The sequence below is a fragment of the Dipodomys spectabilis genome, unplaced genomic scaffold (genome assembly GCF_019054845.1).
Source record: "Dipodomys spectabilis isolate Male_0828 unplaced genomic scaffold, ASM1905484v1 ptg000051l, whole genome shotgun sequence".
Lineage (NCBI taxonomy): Eukaryota > Metazoa > Chordata > Mammalia > Rodentia > Heteromyidae > Dipodomys > Dipodomys spectabilis.
The window spans coordinates 20380648-20398438 of NW_024870728.1; the positions used below are offsets into that span (position 1 = coordinate 20380648).

A 17791-nucleotide genomic window follows, 5' to 3' on the forward strand; every position below is an offset into this window, starting at 1 on the left:
AAAGACAGAATAGCTTGAATCCTATAATAAAAGTTTCAAACTGACCAAGCTCACAGACTATGAACTGGCAAACAGTTCTGAGAACAGAGACTAAATAGGAATCTATATTCAGGACTCTTGGCAACAGCAAATTAAAGACTATCACTAAATATGATTAGTGGGAAAAAAACAGTAATTCATGCATATGTTTCTTCCACACCCACCTATGATTTTCTTCAACTCGTTGGAGAATGTAACATATATACCTCTTAATTCAATAACCATAATTTAATTAGGATTTAAATACTACTTACAAAAGATAATATTGTTTTAGTAACACTATATATGAGGATGCCAAATGATTTTGGATCAATGCAATAAAATACTGTTTTATAATAAAACATACTTTTATTTATGATCATTAAAATTTTTCTGAAGGCTAAATGCCTTACAGTTAGCCCTCTATATCACAATTTCCCTTACAGTCAACCCTCTATATCACAATTTCCCTATCTGTGAACTCAATCTAGGGATTCAATCTACTGCAGACAGAAAATATCGGACAGAAGAATACTGGCTCTTACAAAATATGATCAGATAATTTCTTCCTATCATCATTCCCTAAATAAAACATCATAAAAACTATTTGCATGCCATTTAACTTGTAGAATAACTAATCTATAGACAATTTAAATTATATAGGAAAGTGTTTATATTTGAATGCCATACCATTTTATATACAGTGCTTGAGCATCCTCAGATCCCCAGGGGACCTTAGGACCAATCACCCATGGAAACCAAAGGACAACTAACTGTGTTAGTCTTCACTTACAAGAATGAAACAGACTATGGGACTACAGTCCAGTCATCTAATTGCTCAGGCTAGAATTTGCCTCAACTTTTGCTATACCAAAATCAGTGTCCCCAGAGATGAGGACAGAGTATCTCTAGGTTTCTTAAAATTCCTTCTGGTGATTCTGAAGCATACCAAGGTCTACAAACATGGATGTGGATCAATGGCTTCTGAAAACATGAGATCCGACAAATGACATTGGAAATATGTGAAATGCCTGTCCACATTAAATGCTGTACCACTCTTTCTCTCTTTATCTTTTCCATACTCTTATTCTTCTATATCTATAGAATGATAATTTCCAGATGAGTTTAGGGATCCACACATTTATTGGATTCACAAATGATCTTGGTATACACTGCACTTTAAGAATCAGAAGCCTTCATAACATAGCTTAAGATGCTTAGAGGAGTCAGGCAAAGTGGCTCATACTTATAATCTAAGCTAACTGGGACCTGGAGGTAGGAAGTCATCTAGAACCAGGTTAACAAGACCCTATCTCAAAAACAAATATAAACAGAGCTGGGGGTGTGGCTCAAGTCCAGTAAAGACCTATAGTGAAAGATAAGTATTCAAATGTTTCTTTCCTGGGATTGTTTCTAACATATTTATTTATAAGATTATTTCTTTGTTGATTTGTATGTCCCTCCCCCACGGTATAACCCATGCTTTCACTGTATTTGATGTTGATATAATTTGTGGAGGGGAAGAGAAAAAACAAATTGTTTAAATAGGGATACAGGTGGATCCATTACAACAATGAGATATACAAGTCGTTATGTCGAAAAATGAACTTTACATCTTTGGTGGGGTGGGGGGGAAGGACTGGGTGGGTAGGGGTGGGATGGGAAAAAAAAAAAAGAAATGCACAGAAAAAAAAAAAAAAAAAGACCTGTAGTGGAAAACAAAGCTCTTGAGATTAGAAAATTTTTTAATATCCAATGTAACCTAACCCCATTTTGTTCTAATGCTAGGAAGAAGCCTCAAGACAGAGAGCAGAGATACAGCAGAAGAGAAGGTGACAGTGATAGATAGCTCTATAGTTCACCCTACAAGAAAGTCCAGTTTTCCAATGCTAAGCTTTTTGAAAGACTCCTATCTATTACAGAAACCCTATCTCTTTGAAATGATATCATCTGGTGAATTCCCGTTACCAAAATTTCAATCTATTTGTCCACAGCTCTGGAGACCCTCCAAAAACCTCCTATTACTTGCCCTATTATGTCCATTCTACTTTTTACTACCATGATTAAAAAGTTGCCAGGTACCAGTGGCTCCTAAGTGTAATCCTAGCTACTCAGGAGTCTGAGATCTGAGGATCCTGTGGATCAAAGCCAGCCAGGGCAAGAAAGTCTGTGACATTTTTCTCCAATTAACCACAAAAAATGTGCAAGTGACAGAATATGACACAAGTGGCAGAATGCTAGCCTTGAACAAAAAAGCTAAAGGTTGTGCCAAGGCCCTGAGTTCAAGCCACAATACCGGCACACACACACAAAAAAAATCCCAATGTATTAGCTGCTCACCCAGTCATATTTTGAAGAATTTCACTGTTGATCTGAATCATATTACCTTTTTATGTGCGATGTTCTTGGTACAAACAAAGCCACTGACAACCACAGAATCAAATTTCTTTCCACCTGGGATCTAATGGAGCAATCAAGAAAATAATAAAATTCAGTGATAAAGTCTTAAATCATAGATGGATATTATTATATCTTAACATTTTAAAAGATTAAGGACAAAATGTTCCAGACATAGTTCTTCATTTCAACCCATCATTAATGGCAACCCAGCGTGACTGCCTGTTTTTTTACACCTTTCTCACTGTATGGAGGGCTGGGGAATGTCCAGCTAATGGGGACCTATGAGCCTTTGAAAATATTTGGTCTATCTCTGCCAAGTCCATAGCAGGTAGGACTTACAATTCAGTAAATATAGGAGCTTTTTTCATAGCAACATAAACATCAATGTTAGCAAACATCACACACCTCACCAAAAACAAGCAGTTCTAGCCATCACATTAGGAGTGAGTTAATCAAACACCTGGTCAAATATAGCAAGCTAAATTCTAAGTTAGTAATTTTGTATGGCCCATGAGTGAAGTTTCCAAATGGCCCTTGGCAGAAAAAATAGGCTCCTCACATATTCTCTAATGTGATTTATCATACTCTAAAATACTAACAAAATTGATTCCTACAGCAACTGAATCTGCAATTATTTAAGTTAAATATCTTAGGCAAAAAAAAATGCATGCAGTATTCTACTACTATATAATTAAAGAAATTACCCATCACTTTTCCACAGAATAGTGACAGTGAACTGTAAGAACAGGCTTTCTCATAACAGATGTGTCAAAAAGAGGAAGTAACAAAGGAAGAAACTATATTTATTTGGATTCTCAGTAAACTCTACCCAACTTATGCCTTCAGTCCAACTCTCACTTCCTATGAGTGGCCCCCCACTAATCCCTACATGTACTTTGCTAAGTAGACAGCAAAACCCTCCACTGATCACCTAGCTAAACTCAAGACAAAGACTCAAGATTAATATAAAGGACAAATTACCAATTATCATCAGCTCCTAGCATTAGAAAAATATAACAGAACTTACCTTTTTGATGTGAACAAACTGACGTATATCCATATCATCATCCTGGTGCTTAACATCAGGTCGAACTGTTTGCACAACCTGGCAGACCAGTGACACAATGATGTCCCTCCAAGATGATGACAATGACTCATTATGGAGCAACTGCTGGAGTAGTGCCATCATGTGGTTATGATTGGCTGAACTACAAAAACATTACAAGAAAGTTGCATAGTTAATATAGTAATTCTACAAATGAAACAAGCAATCTGCAAAGAAAACAAGCATTTCAATGGCTATAGATCAATTTTATTCTTTCAATACATTTTTATCTTAGTTTTACACATAAATGAGATCCATGACTATCAGATATTCCCTTTAATTTACGCAAGTGAAATTTTGACATGTAAATTTAAATGGAAACAAGTCGTTTAGGCCCTTTTTATAAGAAATATATCTCCTTAGTAGTTATAGTACTTTTGACTTTATAAAAAGAAAGAATTGTGTATAAGCCTAAAATACTAAAGATATAAAAATTAAAATGAAAAAGTTCATTGCCAGCCAAGCAGCGGTAGCTCACACCTGTAATCTGAGGATCGTGATTCAAATTGGTCGGGGCTAGAAATCCATGAACTCTTCCGGCTTTTTTCTTTTTTGCTTATGTGGTGCTGAGTAATCGAACCCAGGGCCTCAAGCATGCAAGGCAAGCACTCTACCACTGAGCCACCTTCCCAGCCCTTCATGAACTCCTATCTTCAATTAACCACTATAAAGCCAAAAGTAGAGCTGTAGCTCAAGTGGTAGAGTTTTAGCCTTGAGCAAAAAAAAAAAAAAAAAAAAACACCTCAGGGACAATGTCAGGCCCTAAATTCAACCCCCAGTACTAGCACCTAAGTAAATAAATAAACTAAAAGCTCATTATCTTACAGCAATCTCTCCATTGCTTGTTTTTCCCCATTTTCCTCTCTTAGAAGCTCCAGGTTGTTATGATGCCAGCCCAAAGGTGTGAAAGGCAGTTCTTTGGATTTTTCTTCTACTCGACGATTAAATAAGGATTCTAAGTATAGGACAAGAAGTCATTACTTCATTATCATATTCTATGTCATCTACTCATATGCTTAGAATTTAAAAACTTATTATTTATTGCTATAAAATGGCAATAACACATAATACATGAATTATATAAGCTACAAAAAATGTAATACATAAATGCATAAAAATATATAATACACAAATACATATGTACATACATAATCACATTTAAAATACAGCAACTTGAGGTATAGCTCAATGATAGAGCAATTACATAATTATGTACAAAGCTATGGATTTAATACCCAGCACCACACACACACACACAAGAAAAAAAATTACAGAAACAATTGGTAAAAGCTAAAACTTGAGACAAAACTTGAAAAAGTAACTTTCCATAAGTAAATAGGACTTTCATGTCACTAAAACAAACATGGCTTCTAAAAGGAAAAATGAAATTTCTGTACTGCCTGTTCTTTTTGTTTTGGGTTTGTTTTTTTTTTTTTTGAGCACTGGTAGAGTAAGTGGTAATTTTCCCTACAAAAATCACAAACTGGAACTGAATTCAACTAAAATCTGAATACTGGTACAACAATGTATGATAGTGTAGGTACTCAAATTTCATGAAAGAAGCCCCACTCATATATCCCAAACAGTAAGGTAACAATGCAGAAAGTCTACTCAGATGGTCCTCCATGGTACTACTTTTTCAATATTGGTACTGAGGTTTTTTAACCAAATTTTAACAAGACTGACTGAAATTAAGCTATAAAAATATTAAAACATGAAGAAAAGCATGACCTGTGGCTCACATCTATAATCCTAGCTACTCAGGAGGCTGAGATGTGAGGAGTGCAGTTCAAAGCCAGCACCAACAGGAAAATCTGTGACACTTTTATCCAATTAGCCACCAGAGAAGCAGGAAGTTGAGCGTGACTCAAGTAGCAGAGTGCTAGCTTTGAGCACAGAAGCTAAGCGACTATGTCTAGGCCCTGAGTTTAAGCCCCAGTACTAGCACATGCATGCACACACACACACATACACACACAAGCAATTTATATCAAATTTTGTAAAATCTTTACATTTTTCAGATGAGTGAAAATATATCAAGATAAAACAATTAATAAACAAATGCTTTGCAAAAATGATGTTCATTAAACAATTACAATGCTCACTAAACTATTTTTCAGTCACATTATTATTGAACACTATTATTACTGAATAGGAAGATGAAATAACTGAAAAGAGGTGGGAAATGTTTGCAAAATGCTTACCATTATCCTTTTAAAGCAAACCAATCAAGAAACAAAATTTCCACTAATTCAGCAAACAACCATATTAAAAGCAAGTGCCTGAGTATGAAGTTTATGACTAGTACATTCCAATTACATAAACAGCCAGTCTGTAAACTTCCAGTTGAACCAGATATTTGGAAGTAAACTAGAAAGACTGCCAAGTTATGAGATCAGCTGCAATTGGCCTCCCCAGTTTACCGTGCGCTACCTTCTCTCTTTTATCCTTAACCGAAAGCCAAAAAGGACCCTCTTATCCCTTTATTTGAGGACTAAACTGTGGCAGCTGTGTATTAACTAGAATATCTTTACTCCATAATAAGCAAAATACGAAGAGATTTTTAAAAAGCCTATATTCTTCTATACTCCTTTGTCCCAAAGAAGCTGAATAGCAGAGTTATTTCTTTATCCCTCTGCAACTTCTCTTTCTAACTTAACAAATGTAAGTTGCACCCTCAAGTAGCTGAATATCTTCCTGTGAGCTTTTTGACAAACTTGCCAATCCTTGATGATATGTACCTATCAGTCCTTACTATTACAGTCATGGTGTAGAAAGTATAAGCTATTTTATACCATAAAATTCAAATTCTTTTAAAAAACTTTTACAATTACTTTTCAAATCAGAAATATTCTTCTCTCAAACCAAGTCCAAGTTTATATTATCTTTCAACATTATCACAAGTCATTAAACATCTTCAAAATTACTTTCATGTGACATTAAAACAAACATACTTTCAGCCCTTCCTCTGTTGGAATCAATGCATTACGACCTAAGTATACAATCAAGAACAAAAGAAACAACCCCATACATACACAGCCATTCACAAAATTACCTTTGATGAAGGCATCACTTATTGAGAGCTGTTGTCCTCCAGTGTCAGAAATCAAATACTCTGCAAAGCAGGGAGAGAACAGATAGGAGGAAGGAAAAAAAAAAGACATATGACTACAATATGCCAAACTAATTATAGAGAACACACCCACAACCAGCAGTCTATTACTCATACTAAACCTATAACTATGCAGTAAACTGAAGAAACTTCTTCATACTTGTATACATTTCCTGCTAACCTTAATAGACTTGAATAATTTAACAGAATCATTAAATAGTTTGCCTTAATTCAAATGTTAGCTCATCTATAATAGATCATTTTCCCAAATGAGAAGTGTTCAGTTACCAAAGCTGAAAAAGTTTATGAAAACTCAAATTTTTAGTAATGACTAGCCCATTCTACTGTACAACTACACAGTTTAACAAATAATGACTCTGTCTACATACAAAGTAGTTCATAGAGAAGCCACCTTAGAAAACAATGTAAAATGTTTTTAGTTTCACAGAACATAAGTTACAAAACAAATTCATATAAAAGTAACACTAAAAGAAAAAGATCAGGTTTTAAAGTTTTGAATTCTAACCAAATCCTTCCAAAAAGTTTTGGAACAGTTTACTGAATATACTCCTGCTTTCAAAAATTTAAATGATTTTCTTACAAGTGAAACTTCCTCTTTAAACTTTTCTTTTGGTAGATGAGCCAACATAACTTAAATGGGGTCCTGGTTCTTTCTACTATGCAAATAAAACCACAACACTTTTTTATTTTTTTTTTAAAGAAAGTCTCACCAGGTAGTCTAGTTTCCAAGTTTCTTGATCTCCTGTCTTACTCTCTCAACTGATGGGATGACAGGTGACCACAATATAATTTAACTCCTTCAAGATAAACTTTTTTCCAAGTTCATTTATAAACAAATGGACCTTAAAATCCAATGTATTCACTGTAAGCCAATACACGCATCTCTCAAAAGCAGAGGAAATATTTCAAAAGTGCAAGTGCATCATGTCAAAAATACAACATAAACAACCAAGTATGCATATAAGACAGATACTATGCCTTATTTCTCCATTTGCCTCAAAAAAGTATAGTTCAACTAAGTATTATTTTACACAAGCATTACTTCTTCCACCAAAACTTAGATTACAGAATTTGTTTTTCCTTAATACATTAGAAAAAAATTTTCAAACATACACAAGAAAAAAATTTTCAAACATATATTTCTACCTAGATTCAATATATTGTATTGTCTATCTAGATTCAATAACTGTTAAGGATTTTCTACATCTGTTCTCTCTACACTATTTCCTGACTAACTTTAAAACACTTTATCCCTAATACTTCATCATTCAGTTTTAAAAAATAAGGGCATCCTTCTTTACAGCACAATACCATTTACATCCTTAAAAAACTGACATCTTAATATCAAATTAAAATGTATTCAACCATTAAATGTCTTTAATAGCTTTTCTCTTCCATCAAACTTGATGAAGTTCATATATGTCAATTTGGTTGTCTCTCTTTGTTTTCTAATCCACAAGACCTCCTACCTTTTTCCTTTAACGATGATGAATTTTGGAGAACATAGGACAAATGTCCTGGGCCACATACTCTGGACCTAAGCAACTATTTCTTCATTGTATATTTAAACTGCTCTTCTATCCAGTTTTTTTCCTACCTAGAGAAAATTAGATCTACAGGCTTTTCACTTTCTAAGTACTACTTGTCCAACTTTCTACTTGTCCAACTTTCCAACAATGGTTCAGAACCCTGCTTGCAACATATAACAAAATATATTTTAATTGTACAAACCTCCAAGTCCAATAATGAAAAATGAACTAAAGATCACACTTCCCTTAAGAAATTTCTAAAAATAAGAGACTTAGAAATTTTATGAACCATTTATTCGGGAGGTGAAGGATACTGGGGTTTTAACTCAGGGCCTCAGGCTTACTACACAGGTACTCTGCTATTAGTACAGCCACACCTCCAGCCCTTTTGTACTTGTTATTTTTTGATAGAGTTTTGCTTCCTGCCTAGTGTAGACATGAGCTACAATCCTCCTACCTTAAGATTCCTGTAATAACTGGGATAATATGCATGTGCTACCATGCTCACCTTCGGTTATAAGAGATTTTGCAAGTTTTTCTGCATGGGCTGGCCTCCAACTTCTATCCCCCTCATTTCAGCCTCTCAACAAGCCACCAGTATCTGGCTAAGCAGTTTGCTTTTTGGAAAAAACCACAAGCAAAACAAATTTCGTAAATCTAAATTTCCTCAGCCATAAAAAGTATAGGCTCCAGGTGCTGGTGGCTCACGCCTATAATCGTAGCTACTCAGGAGGCTGAGATCTAAGGATCACAGTTCAAATCCAGCCCAGGCAAGAAAGTCTGTGAGACTCTTATCTCCAGTAAACCACCAGAAAATCAGAAGTGGCGCTGTGGCTGAAGTGGTAGAGCACTAGCCTTGTACTGAAGAGCTGAGGGACAGCGCCCAGGCCCAGAGTTCAAGCCCCACAACCAACAAAAAAAAATTTCTTAATAAATTATAAAAAAAAAATAGGTTAAGCCATAAGAAAATATTTATTAAGTATTATCTTTCATTTCAAAAGAAAAGACAGCTATTCCCATTTTTATTTATTTAACAGGAATGAAAACTTTTACTTCCTAGTAGTACATGTTCATCTTCTCTACAATTCAGAGCAAAACATTTTATTATATTTCAACCTTGTAAGAGAAAGAGATAAAGAATAATTTTTAGTACACTAAAGCCTAGTAAGGTCCATGACTCATGCCTATAATCATAGCTACTCAGGAGGCTGAGATCTGAGGATCATGATTTGAAGCCAGCTGGGAAATAAAGTTAGTGAGAATTTTATCTCCAACTAACCACCAAAAAGCTAGAAGTGGATCTGTTTTCAAGTGGTATAGTGCTAGTCTTGAGTGAAAGAAGTTCAGGGACAGCAGCCAGGCCCTGACTTCAAGCCCCAAACTAGCACAAAAAGAAAAAAAAAAATAGTGAGAAAGAATTGTGCCTTAAGGAATCTTTAAAGTCCTCAAATTATAGACTATCAAGGTAGCAGATGACCACAGGTCTACCTTATAATTACCTCCTGTCTAATGCTGGAATTTTCTCTATTATAACTTTTTGTTCTAAATCAAGATTTTCCATTTCAAATACTTGAAATCAAAAGGAACTTTAGAAGACACTAAGTCCACCTAGCCTCTCATCCAATGCAGTATCTGTTCCATAACCCTGACAGGTGTACATCTAGGCATGTGTCAGTGCCTGGACATATCAACGCACAGTGGCATCACAACTCCTAACTACTGGGCCTAACTTTTCCTTTAGCCAGAAACAAAATACAATTTCTTTGGGGGACTCTTTAGATACTTATAGGCAACAAACAGAAAGCCTTCATTTCCCCACTTTCAACATGTAAGCCTTTTAATCATTTTTATAGCAATTTTTTATTGTGATTGATTACATAAATTTCACAATTTTCACAGTATAGTAAGATAGTGATATTTAGTTAAGTCACAAAGCCCTTTAATCTTAATTTAGCAACATTTTCAAGTGTCTCAGGATCCTGGCAGCCTCACCCTCTATTCAGATTAAACTGAAAAAAAAACTTCAAATTGGGCCCTCATTCTAGACATCAGACCATTGCTAAAGAAACATCACTGCACTCAAGCAAGAGGAAGGGAAGTTTTATCAATCAGATGAATAACTCAGAATGGTTTCTCCCAGAATATTAATAGTAAACATTTTTAAAGCCTTGTTCTTAGTCTATTACTTAAGAAAATAAAGTATTTAAATTTTTATTTCTTCAAGCTATTCTTTCTAGATCATAATGACTTAGTAAATTTAATGATTTGTGGATCTGGAAAACACTGAAAGTATAGACCTTTTTTTAAAAAGTGCTGGGGGGAAAAAAATGCTCAGCAATATTGAATACACCCAGACCCCTCCCCACAAAAAAAAAACACTTCTCTATCACATAACTGTTTCCTCCTGATGTTAGACTGGTCCTGATCCTTAGATATATGGCATAAACATTAACATGAGCTACAGGTCCGTGTGTTAAGATTTAGTAATAGAACTGCTGAGCTCTTTCACTCACCAAACACACCATATTCTGTGTGGCTTTTCATTAAAAAAAAAAAAAAAAGTTTGTAGCTTTGTATGATTGCTACAGGCCAGGGAATAAGGAGCAAGTTTCAGTGAGATAGCCAGAAATAAGGTTTTTTTTGTTTTGGGGGGGTTTTTTTTAGTTCTATTATAAATCATGATGACTGCAGTTGATAATAATAGGGTGTTAAATATTCCAGAACTGCTAAGAAATCAGATTTCAAAGGTTACCATAAAGAAATGGTAAATATTTGAGGTAACAGGTATGTTAACTAGCTTAAACATTCCATTGTATATATGTTATAACAACACTTTGTGTCCCATAAAAATAATTTATCAATTTACAATTTTTTGTTTTTATACCAGTACTGGAATCTGAACTCCAGTCCTCTTAACTATCAGTTGGCCTTTTTGCACAGTTGCTGCTCTACTACTTGTGCTGGTTAACTGGAGATAAAAGTCTCACAGATTTGTCTGCTGGAACTGGCTTTGAATAAGAGACTCAGATCCTATCCTCTTCAGTAGCTAGGATTACAAGCATGAGCACTCAGCTGTGAAGTACTTTTAGTTGGGAATTAAAAACAATATCAATTTAAAGTTATGACAATATGGTCTGTTTGAAATTCAAATCTTTATCAGCTCTAGCAAACTGTTCATTTTTTTTTTGGAGATAAATTATTGTATTAAGAATCCTCAGATTCTACAGATTTCAGCCTCCTGACTAGCTAAGATTATAAGTATAAGCCACGGACACCAGGCTCAATTTACAGTTTTTAAAGAGCTCATACTAACTCTAGAACCTGTGCTTTTAAGAAATAATGACAATCTCCTTTATTGTTTTAATATATTTCAAGTACAAAATGGTCACTTCTGTTGACAAAGCTATTGAGAACCATCAAATGCTCATCAACGTAAAGAAAAAACATCATATTTTCCTGCTCCACTAACCTATTATCTTAAGACAGAAATGGTTATTGGAAAATTCTTTTTCAGTCAACCAGGTGCAGTCACCACTAATCCTTTTCTAGACATCACAGTATGCACTGTTCATGAAATGTTCTACAATTTTGTCACCTTCCAATGCCACAAAAAGCTACCTTTTAAAAAAATTTTAACACATACATCACTAAAGTTATCTAAGACGCTCTCAACTTCACACAATTCTTCAAAGATACCAAACCCCAACTCCATGATCACAGACCCAAATTCAATAATCTGGCATATTACTTGCCTAAACCTAGTAATAGACATAATAGACTCACATAACCAGGTATTCTCTATATCTCTTCACACACTTTGATTTACTTCACTTTTCTCTTAGATGTATATTCTTTCCTGATATGTTTCATCTTGACAAAAAAAATCAATTTTCCTAAATAATTTGCCTTAATTTTCCTTTCTATGGATTTGAATCTGTTCTCAGAAATCCTTAGCGTTTTCTCTAACCTTTAATGCAGTCTGGACTTCTGCTATCCTGTCATTTTTCTTACAAGTGCTGGCACCTCTTTCAGACTCATCATCATCTTTAGGTGTCTGCTCCCAACTTTTGCAATCTTTTTAAAGGTTTAAAGTCAGAGAGGTTTTAGAAAAACAGGTTTTTCAATTTCTACTACATATGCTTCACCTCTCATTTTCTCTAGAGATGTAATTTGTTCTTTTTTTTTTTAATTTCAGATTTCATTTGTTTTGGTGCTTACTTTCATTGCCTAGAGGAAAGGAGAGGGATATATGAGTGTACTCAATTTGTTCTTCCCTATAATAATGTCATTACTGAAGCCTGCTGTTTCATTCCTCTATCAGTACCTTAAAGCAAGCTTCCTAAAATAAATATGGGACCTATATTCAACAGTCTATCCTTTGCCATTATGAATTCTGACATCACTTATTCAAGATTTTCAAAACTTAATCTTAACTTTTCTAAAAGGTGAAAATCATTAGCAAGTCACAAGTGTATTTTTCACTCTGCCTTCAGCAAAATGAAACTATCAAAGGAATGTCCAAAGAACAGATTGTTTTCTGCCATGATATACAATACCTCACTATCTGTACATTCATATTAAAAGACATTAGACATTATAACATCCTCCTTGTAATCAGATAACAGTCAACTGTCAACAAGTGTCAGATGTACTTCCTTGTCCTGCATACTCACCCAAATGTTCTCCATCATTTTTCAATTTCTGTTTTTAGGATTCCTACAAAGATGTGTGCCTGATATGTATCTTACTTATGGCTTACTGAAAATCAGATCTCTTCCTAGATTCTAAGTTTCTTACTTTTAAGTAAGATACACCTTTGTATTATAATTCTTTTTTTGTATTGTAATTCTTAACATGTCTTTTACCATATTTTGCTGAAAACTTACACTGATATGAAAAAATTGCTGAGAAAATGTAAATAGGTTTCAAATTATTTTAATGTAGAGTTTTTAATTCAAAATCTTTTTTTTTAACAAAAAATAGTAGCAAAGAATCAGAAAGGCATTTCAGATCTAAATGAAGAGACAATTCAACTTAGAGGGTTAAATATTTAATACTCAAACTCCAGAGAAATCATGACCTCAAGATCTTTATAATATTCTTTCAGTTATTATGACAAAATGAACTTCCATTATTATTTATCTATGTACTCATGTTTTATTTACCTTCACCTAACATCATATTTGGACTATAATTTAAATTGGCTCCTAATTGCATGTAGCAATCATCCATTTTTTAAAAAGGTCTTTTATTTTTTTACTAATATGTTAGGTGTTAGAAATGGTTACCTTGTTTTACATTTTACACTAAGTGATTTTAAATGTACCATTATTATCTATGAGTCAGTGGAGTAACATGTAAGATCTCTAAGAATAATTCATTTTTTATTAATTACAGAATCGTTTTTAAATATACACAAATAGGTTTTTTAAATTGTTGTGGGAAGACACTCTGAAATGTGGGAATAAGTTTCCCCCAATCTAAGCTCAAGCATCTGAACAAGCTTAGAGAAATACTGTTACTGCAAAATAGCACAGGCAAATAGGCTTAAAAATGTTAAATGGAGAAAGAGAAAAGAATAGAGCAGAACATCCATGTTACGAATGCAAAGAAATGCCACCTTGGAAGTTGCACATTATGGGAAGAGCAGTCAAATGTAGTTCACTGTAAAGACTACAAGCTTTAAACTGGGTCTGGTGGTACTGAGGGAGGAAAAGAAATACAACCGACAACAAAAAAAAAGGTGTGGGGGAGGAAGTGCTGGGAAAATGAGAAAGGGTAGAATAAAACCCAGTCCAAATCCCCTTGGCTATATGGGACAGAGGAAGCCAGCAGGACAGGCTGCCACAGATCCTATGGCCCAGCTCTCCAGCCTGTTTGGATTCCAAATGGTGACTACCTCCTACCTTTTTGGTCAGCAGGGTGAGGGGGCACATGTGGGTACTTGGAGGGCTTCTTGATATGGAAGTTCACGTTGTCCAGCTCCACGTTCAGGCTGATAGAAGCGGCTGAGTCACTGTCCACTGTGGACTGGAAACTGCTGACTGAGGTGCGCTTGCTAGGACTGGCAGAATCTTTTAATGTTGGGAAGGGGAAAGAAATATAGGGAGAGGAGGGGAGTAAAAATGGGTTTCATCAGGGTATTGGAGGAAAGGAGAAAAATGGATTTTTAATATACAAGCCCAATGTGCAATACCAAAATGGATACAGTATTTTCATGTATCTCTGTATAGACTTAATGAAATTGAGCAAATTAAATATAAAAATCAAAATTTTAATGAAGAAATGTATTGGAGGTTCTGCAGAGAGAAAGTCTGGTATCATAGTAAAGAGGTGAGAAAGTTGTCTGCTGCGATATGATTAGCTCAGAGTTATTTTTAAGCTGCTGCAAACTACAGACTATGGTAAAATCTGGAAACATCAGGCACCTACCAAGTTGGTTTCTTTAGAAAATACTGTATCTAAGACAAGGATTGTTATCAAGATCGTTTACATTTAGTGAAAGCCATAAATCACAAAATGTAATTCCACTAAACAAGACATTATTTTATCATACAAACACAGTAATGATCCACAGTAATGGTCCACAAAACTACAATGTTAAAAAAAAAAAAGTCAAACTCACTAGCCAAATTATCATCACCTTCTTCAGCTATCTGTTCTGTGTCGCTGTCATCAAATTTTATGTCTTTAAACCAGGATGGCTCAGAATGTCCTTCCACAGAGTTCACTGAGTCACTGTCTGGAGAAGGCGTCTCAGAAAATTCTGTACTCTGAAAGGATCACAGCAGCATCAAGCAATTGACCTTCAATGTTGAAGGTGTCACATTACAAATAAAGTGTAAGGCAACATTTCTACAAATCTAACAACGGAATATATTTATATTTTAAAATAATAGTAATTTGTGAGAGGAGATAGGAGGTCCTCAGTTTAAGGCCAACCCAAGGAAAAACTGAGCAAGACCCTTTTCTCAACAAATAAGCTAGGTGAGGTAGTATATGCCTCTAATTCCAGGTAAAAGGAAGACTGGAGGTAGGAGAATGGTGGTGCAATCAGCCCTTGGTAAAACAACAAAGACTTCTCTCAAAAATTGTTGTCTAAAGCCAGCCAGGCACTGGTAGTTTTAGTTTGTAATCCTAGCTACGTAGGAGGCTATTATCTAAGGACTGTTGTTCAAAGTCAATGGGACAGAAAAGTCCCCAATTAACCACCAAAAACTAGAAATGGAGCTGTGGCTCGAGGGGTAGAATATCAGTTTTGAGTGAAAAAGCCAAGTGAGAGTATAGGTCTTATGTTCTAGTACACACACACACACACACACACACACACACACACACACACACACACACACACACACACACACACACACACACACACACACACACACACACACACACCTCTATAGCAAAAAGGCTGAGAATATGGTAAAAAATAGCAGAGTGTACACACACACACACACACACACACACACACACACACACACACACACACCTCTATAGCAAAAAAGGCTGAGAATATGGTAAAAAATAGCAGAGTGTAAACACAGGCCTTAAATTCAAACCTCAGTAATGCCAAAAATTAACAAAAACTAATCTATACAACAGCATTATACTGATAATTCTAAAAAATATTTTTTTCTTTAATGAGAAGAATTAAGTAGCACATTATAAATAAAATATTTCTTTGGTATACATTTTTCACAGATTAATCTTTTAATACTGAAGGAAGATAGTAAAGAGTTTATTTTAACCCTCTCCCAATTCTAAAATTTATCCAGAAATATACAGATTTTTTTTTTTATTACACCAAACTGTTCTTCCTGAGTTTCCAATTCTAGTTCACAAAACTATACACAAGCACACAAACACACACACACACACACACACACACATATACATGCATACACACACATGCACGCATGCACGCACACACGCACGCAGTATTTTTTATACACACTCAAGAGTAAAAGAGCATATCATTTTTCAAGTTCTACATTTAAGTAATTTCCATTTCCCTAAAATTAAAGGTTAATCATTATTTTACCATTGACAGTCAAAATCTATTCCCATAGTTAACATTAAATTTTCAATCACCTTATCATGCATAATTTCATTTTCTTAGCTCTAAAAATACTTGATATAGCTGAAAATTATGACAATTAAATGGCAAATAACTGTAATACCACAAAAAACATTATCAAATAAAGCATTTAATCCTAATCAGAGGATTTCATTACTAAATACATTTAAAAAGAAAAAGACAATTGGGCACTGATGGCTCACATCTGTAATCCTAGCTACTCAGGAGGCTGAGATCTAAGGATTGAGGTGTGAAGCCAGCCCAGACAGAACTCCAATTAACCAAACATGTGGCTTAAGTGGTATAGTCAACTGTGGGAAATAGGAGAGATGGGGGAGAAAGGGAAAAAGGGCAAAGAAAGGAGTGGTGGAAGGTAGGAGGTAACCTCAGAACTGGGTTGGGAATGTAGATAAAGCTTGGTAACAGAACAGTTGCTTAGCATGTGCAGGGCGCTTGGCTTGATCCAAAGCATTGCAAAAGAAAAAAAAAGTTTTATCTTCTAACAACAGGAAAAAGCATTCTAGAAAAAAGTATCTTTGGATAACTCAACTACTTTTTATTCTTACTGATGAAGAAGTTCAAACAAGTTTGTTACATTAGGAATAAACACTGATAATTACCTGCAGAGGCCTGTACAATGCATACTCATCCCTAAAAAGCTGGTCATGATGACTAACACAATCCAACCAACGACCATCAACCATTGCTTGTCCAATTGCTATAGCTTGTGCCCTGAATAAAACAAATGAAATGTTTTAAAAATCAATCCGAATAGTTTTATAAATATACAATAAGACACTATCTAATTTCTTTTCAGTTCTAACCATTGGAATTTCAAATGATCCTTGGGTAGGTAAGAAACAAAACAAGAGAAATGTGAAGCAAATTGAAAAACTCTTCAAGGTACCATAGTAAAAGGAAACCCTATTGGCAATTTTAATCCCAACATGCATTCATTGAGTACACAATACCCCTTTCCTAAGCAGAGGTACAAAATGTTGAAATTAGCATGGCTCCTACACTCAAAGAGCTTACAGTCTTAATGAGAAGACAATGCTAAATGTTATAAATATGTATATACAGTAAATATAAATATATGAACAAAGTAAGACATTCAACATATGTTACAATTTAGAGCACTTAACCATTTCATGCCCACAGCTTATTCACAGTACCAAGTATTTCCCTAAACATGAAACTAAGTTGTTCAGGTCTCAAAGTGACTGAATAATTTCACTAAAGGTTCAAAGCTAAAAGAAGATATAGTCAAAATTGGTAAAGCTTAAAAGTTTTTTTGTCTGGTTTTATTTTTTTCTTTAGCTATTGTTATTTCCCAAGAGAAGTCATTCATCTACAAGTAGAGAAAATAGAGGATATGTTGACTTAAAAAGGAAGCAAACCCTGTTGCTACTCCTTTTTTGTTACAAATTATTTGTGAGACTATCAGGGCTTCAAGCATGCCTTATCACCAATTCTCAACATAGTCGGTAATGTCTAGATTAGAGAACAGAAGCAGGCATCTTCTA

The 17791-nt window shown here is 34.7% G+C and overlaps 1 protein-coding gene across 1 annotated transcript in view; it reads right to left on the bottom strand.

The window, feature by feature from the left end:
- Pikfyve (phosphoinositide kinase, FYVE-type zinc finger containing) overlaps nt 1-17791 on the bottom strand; it is an 80767-nt gene that overhangs the window by 40233 nt on the left and 22743 nt on the right. The window contains exons 10-16 of the mRNA XM_042678998.1: nt 16886-16997; nt 14811-14958; nt 14092-14259; nt 6579-6638; nt 4349-4478; nt 3446-3626; nt 2405-2479 (exon numbers count right to left, since the gene is read on the bottom strand). Of these exons, the coding sequence (XP_042534932.1) occupies nt 2405-2479; nt 3446-3626; nt 4349-4478; nt 6579-6638; nt 14092-14259; nt 14811-14958; nt 16886-16997 (874 nt within the window). The remainder of the gene's footprint in view (nt 1-2404; nt 2480-3445; nt 3627-4348; nt 4479-6578; nt 6639-14091; nt 14260-14810; nt 14959-16885; nt 16998-17791) is intronic.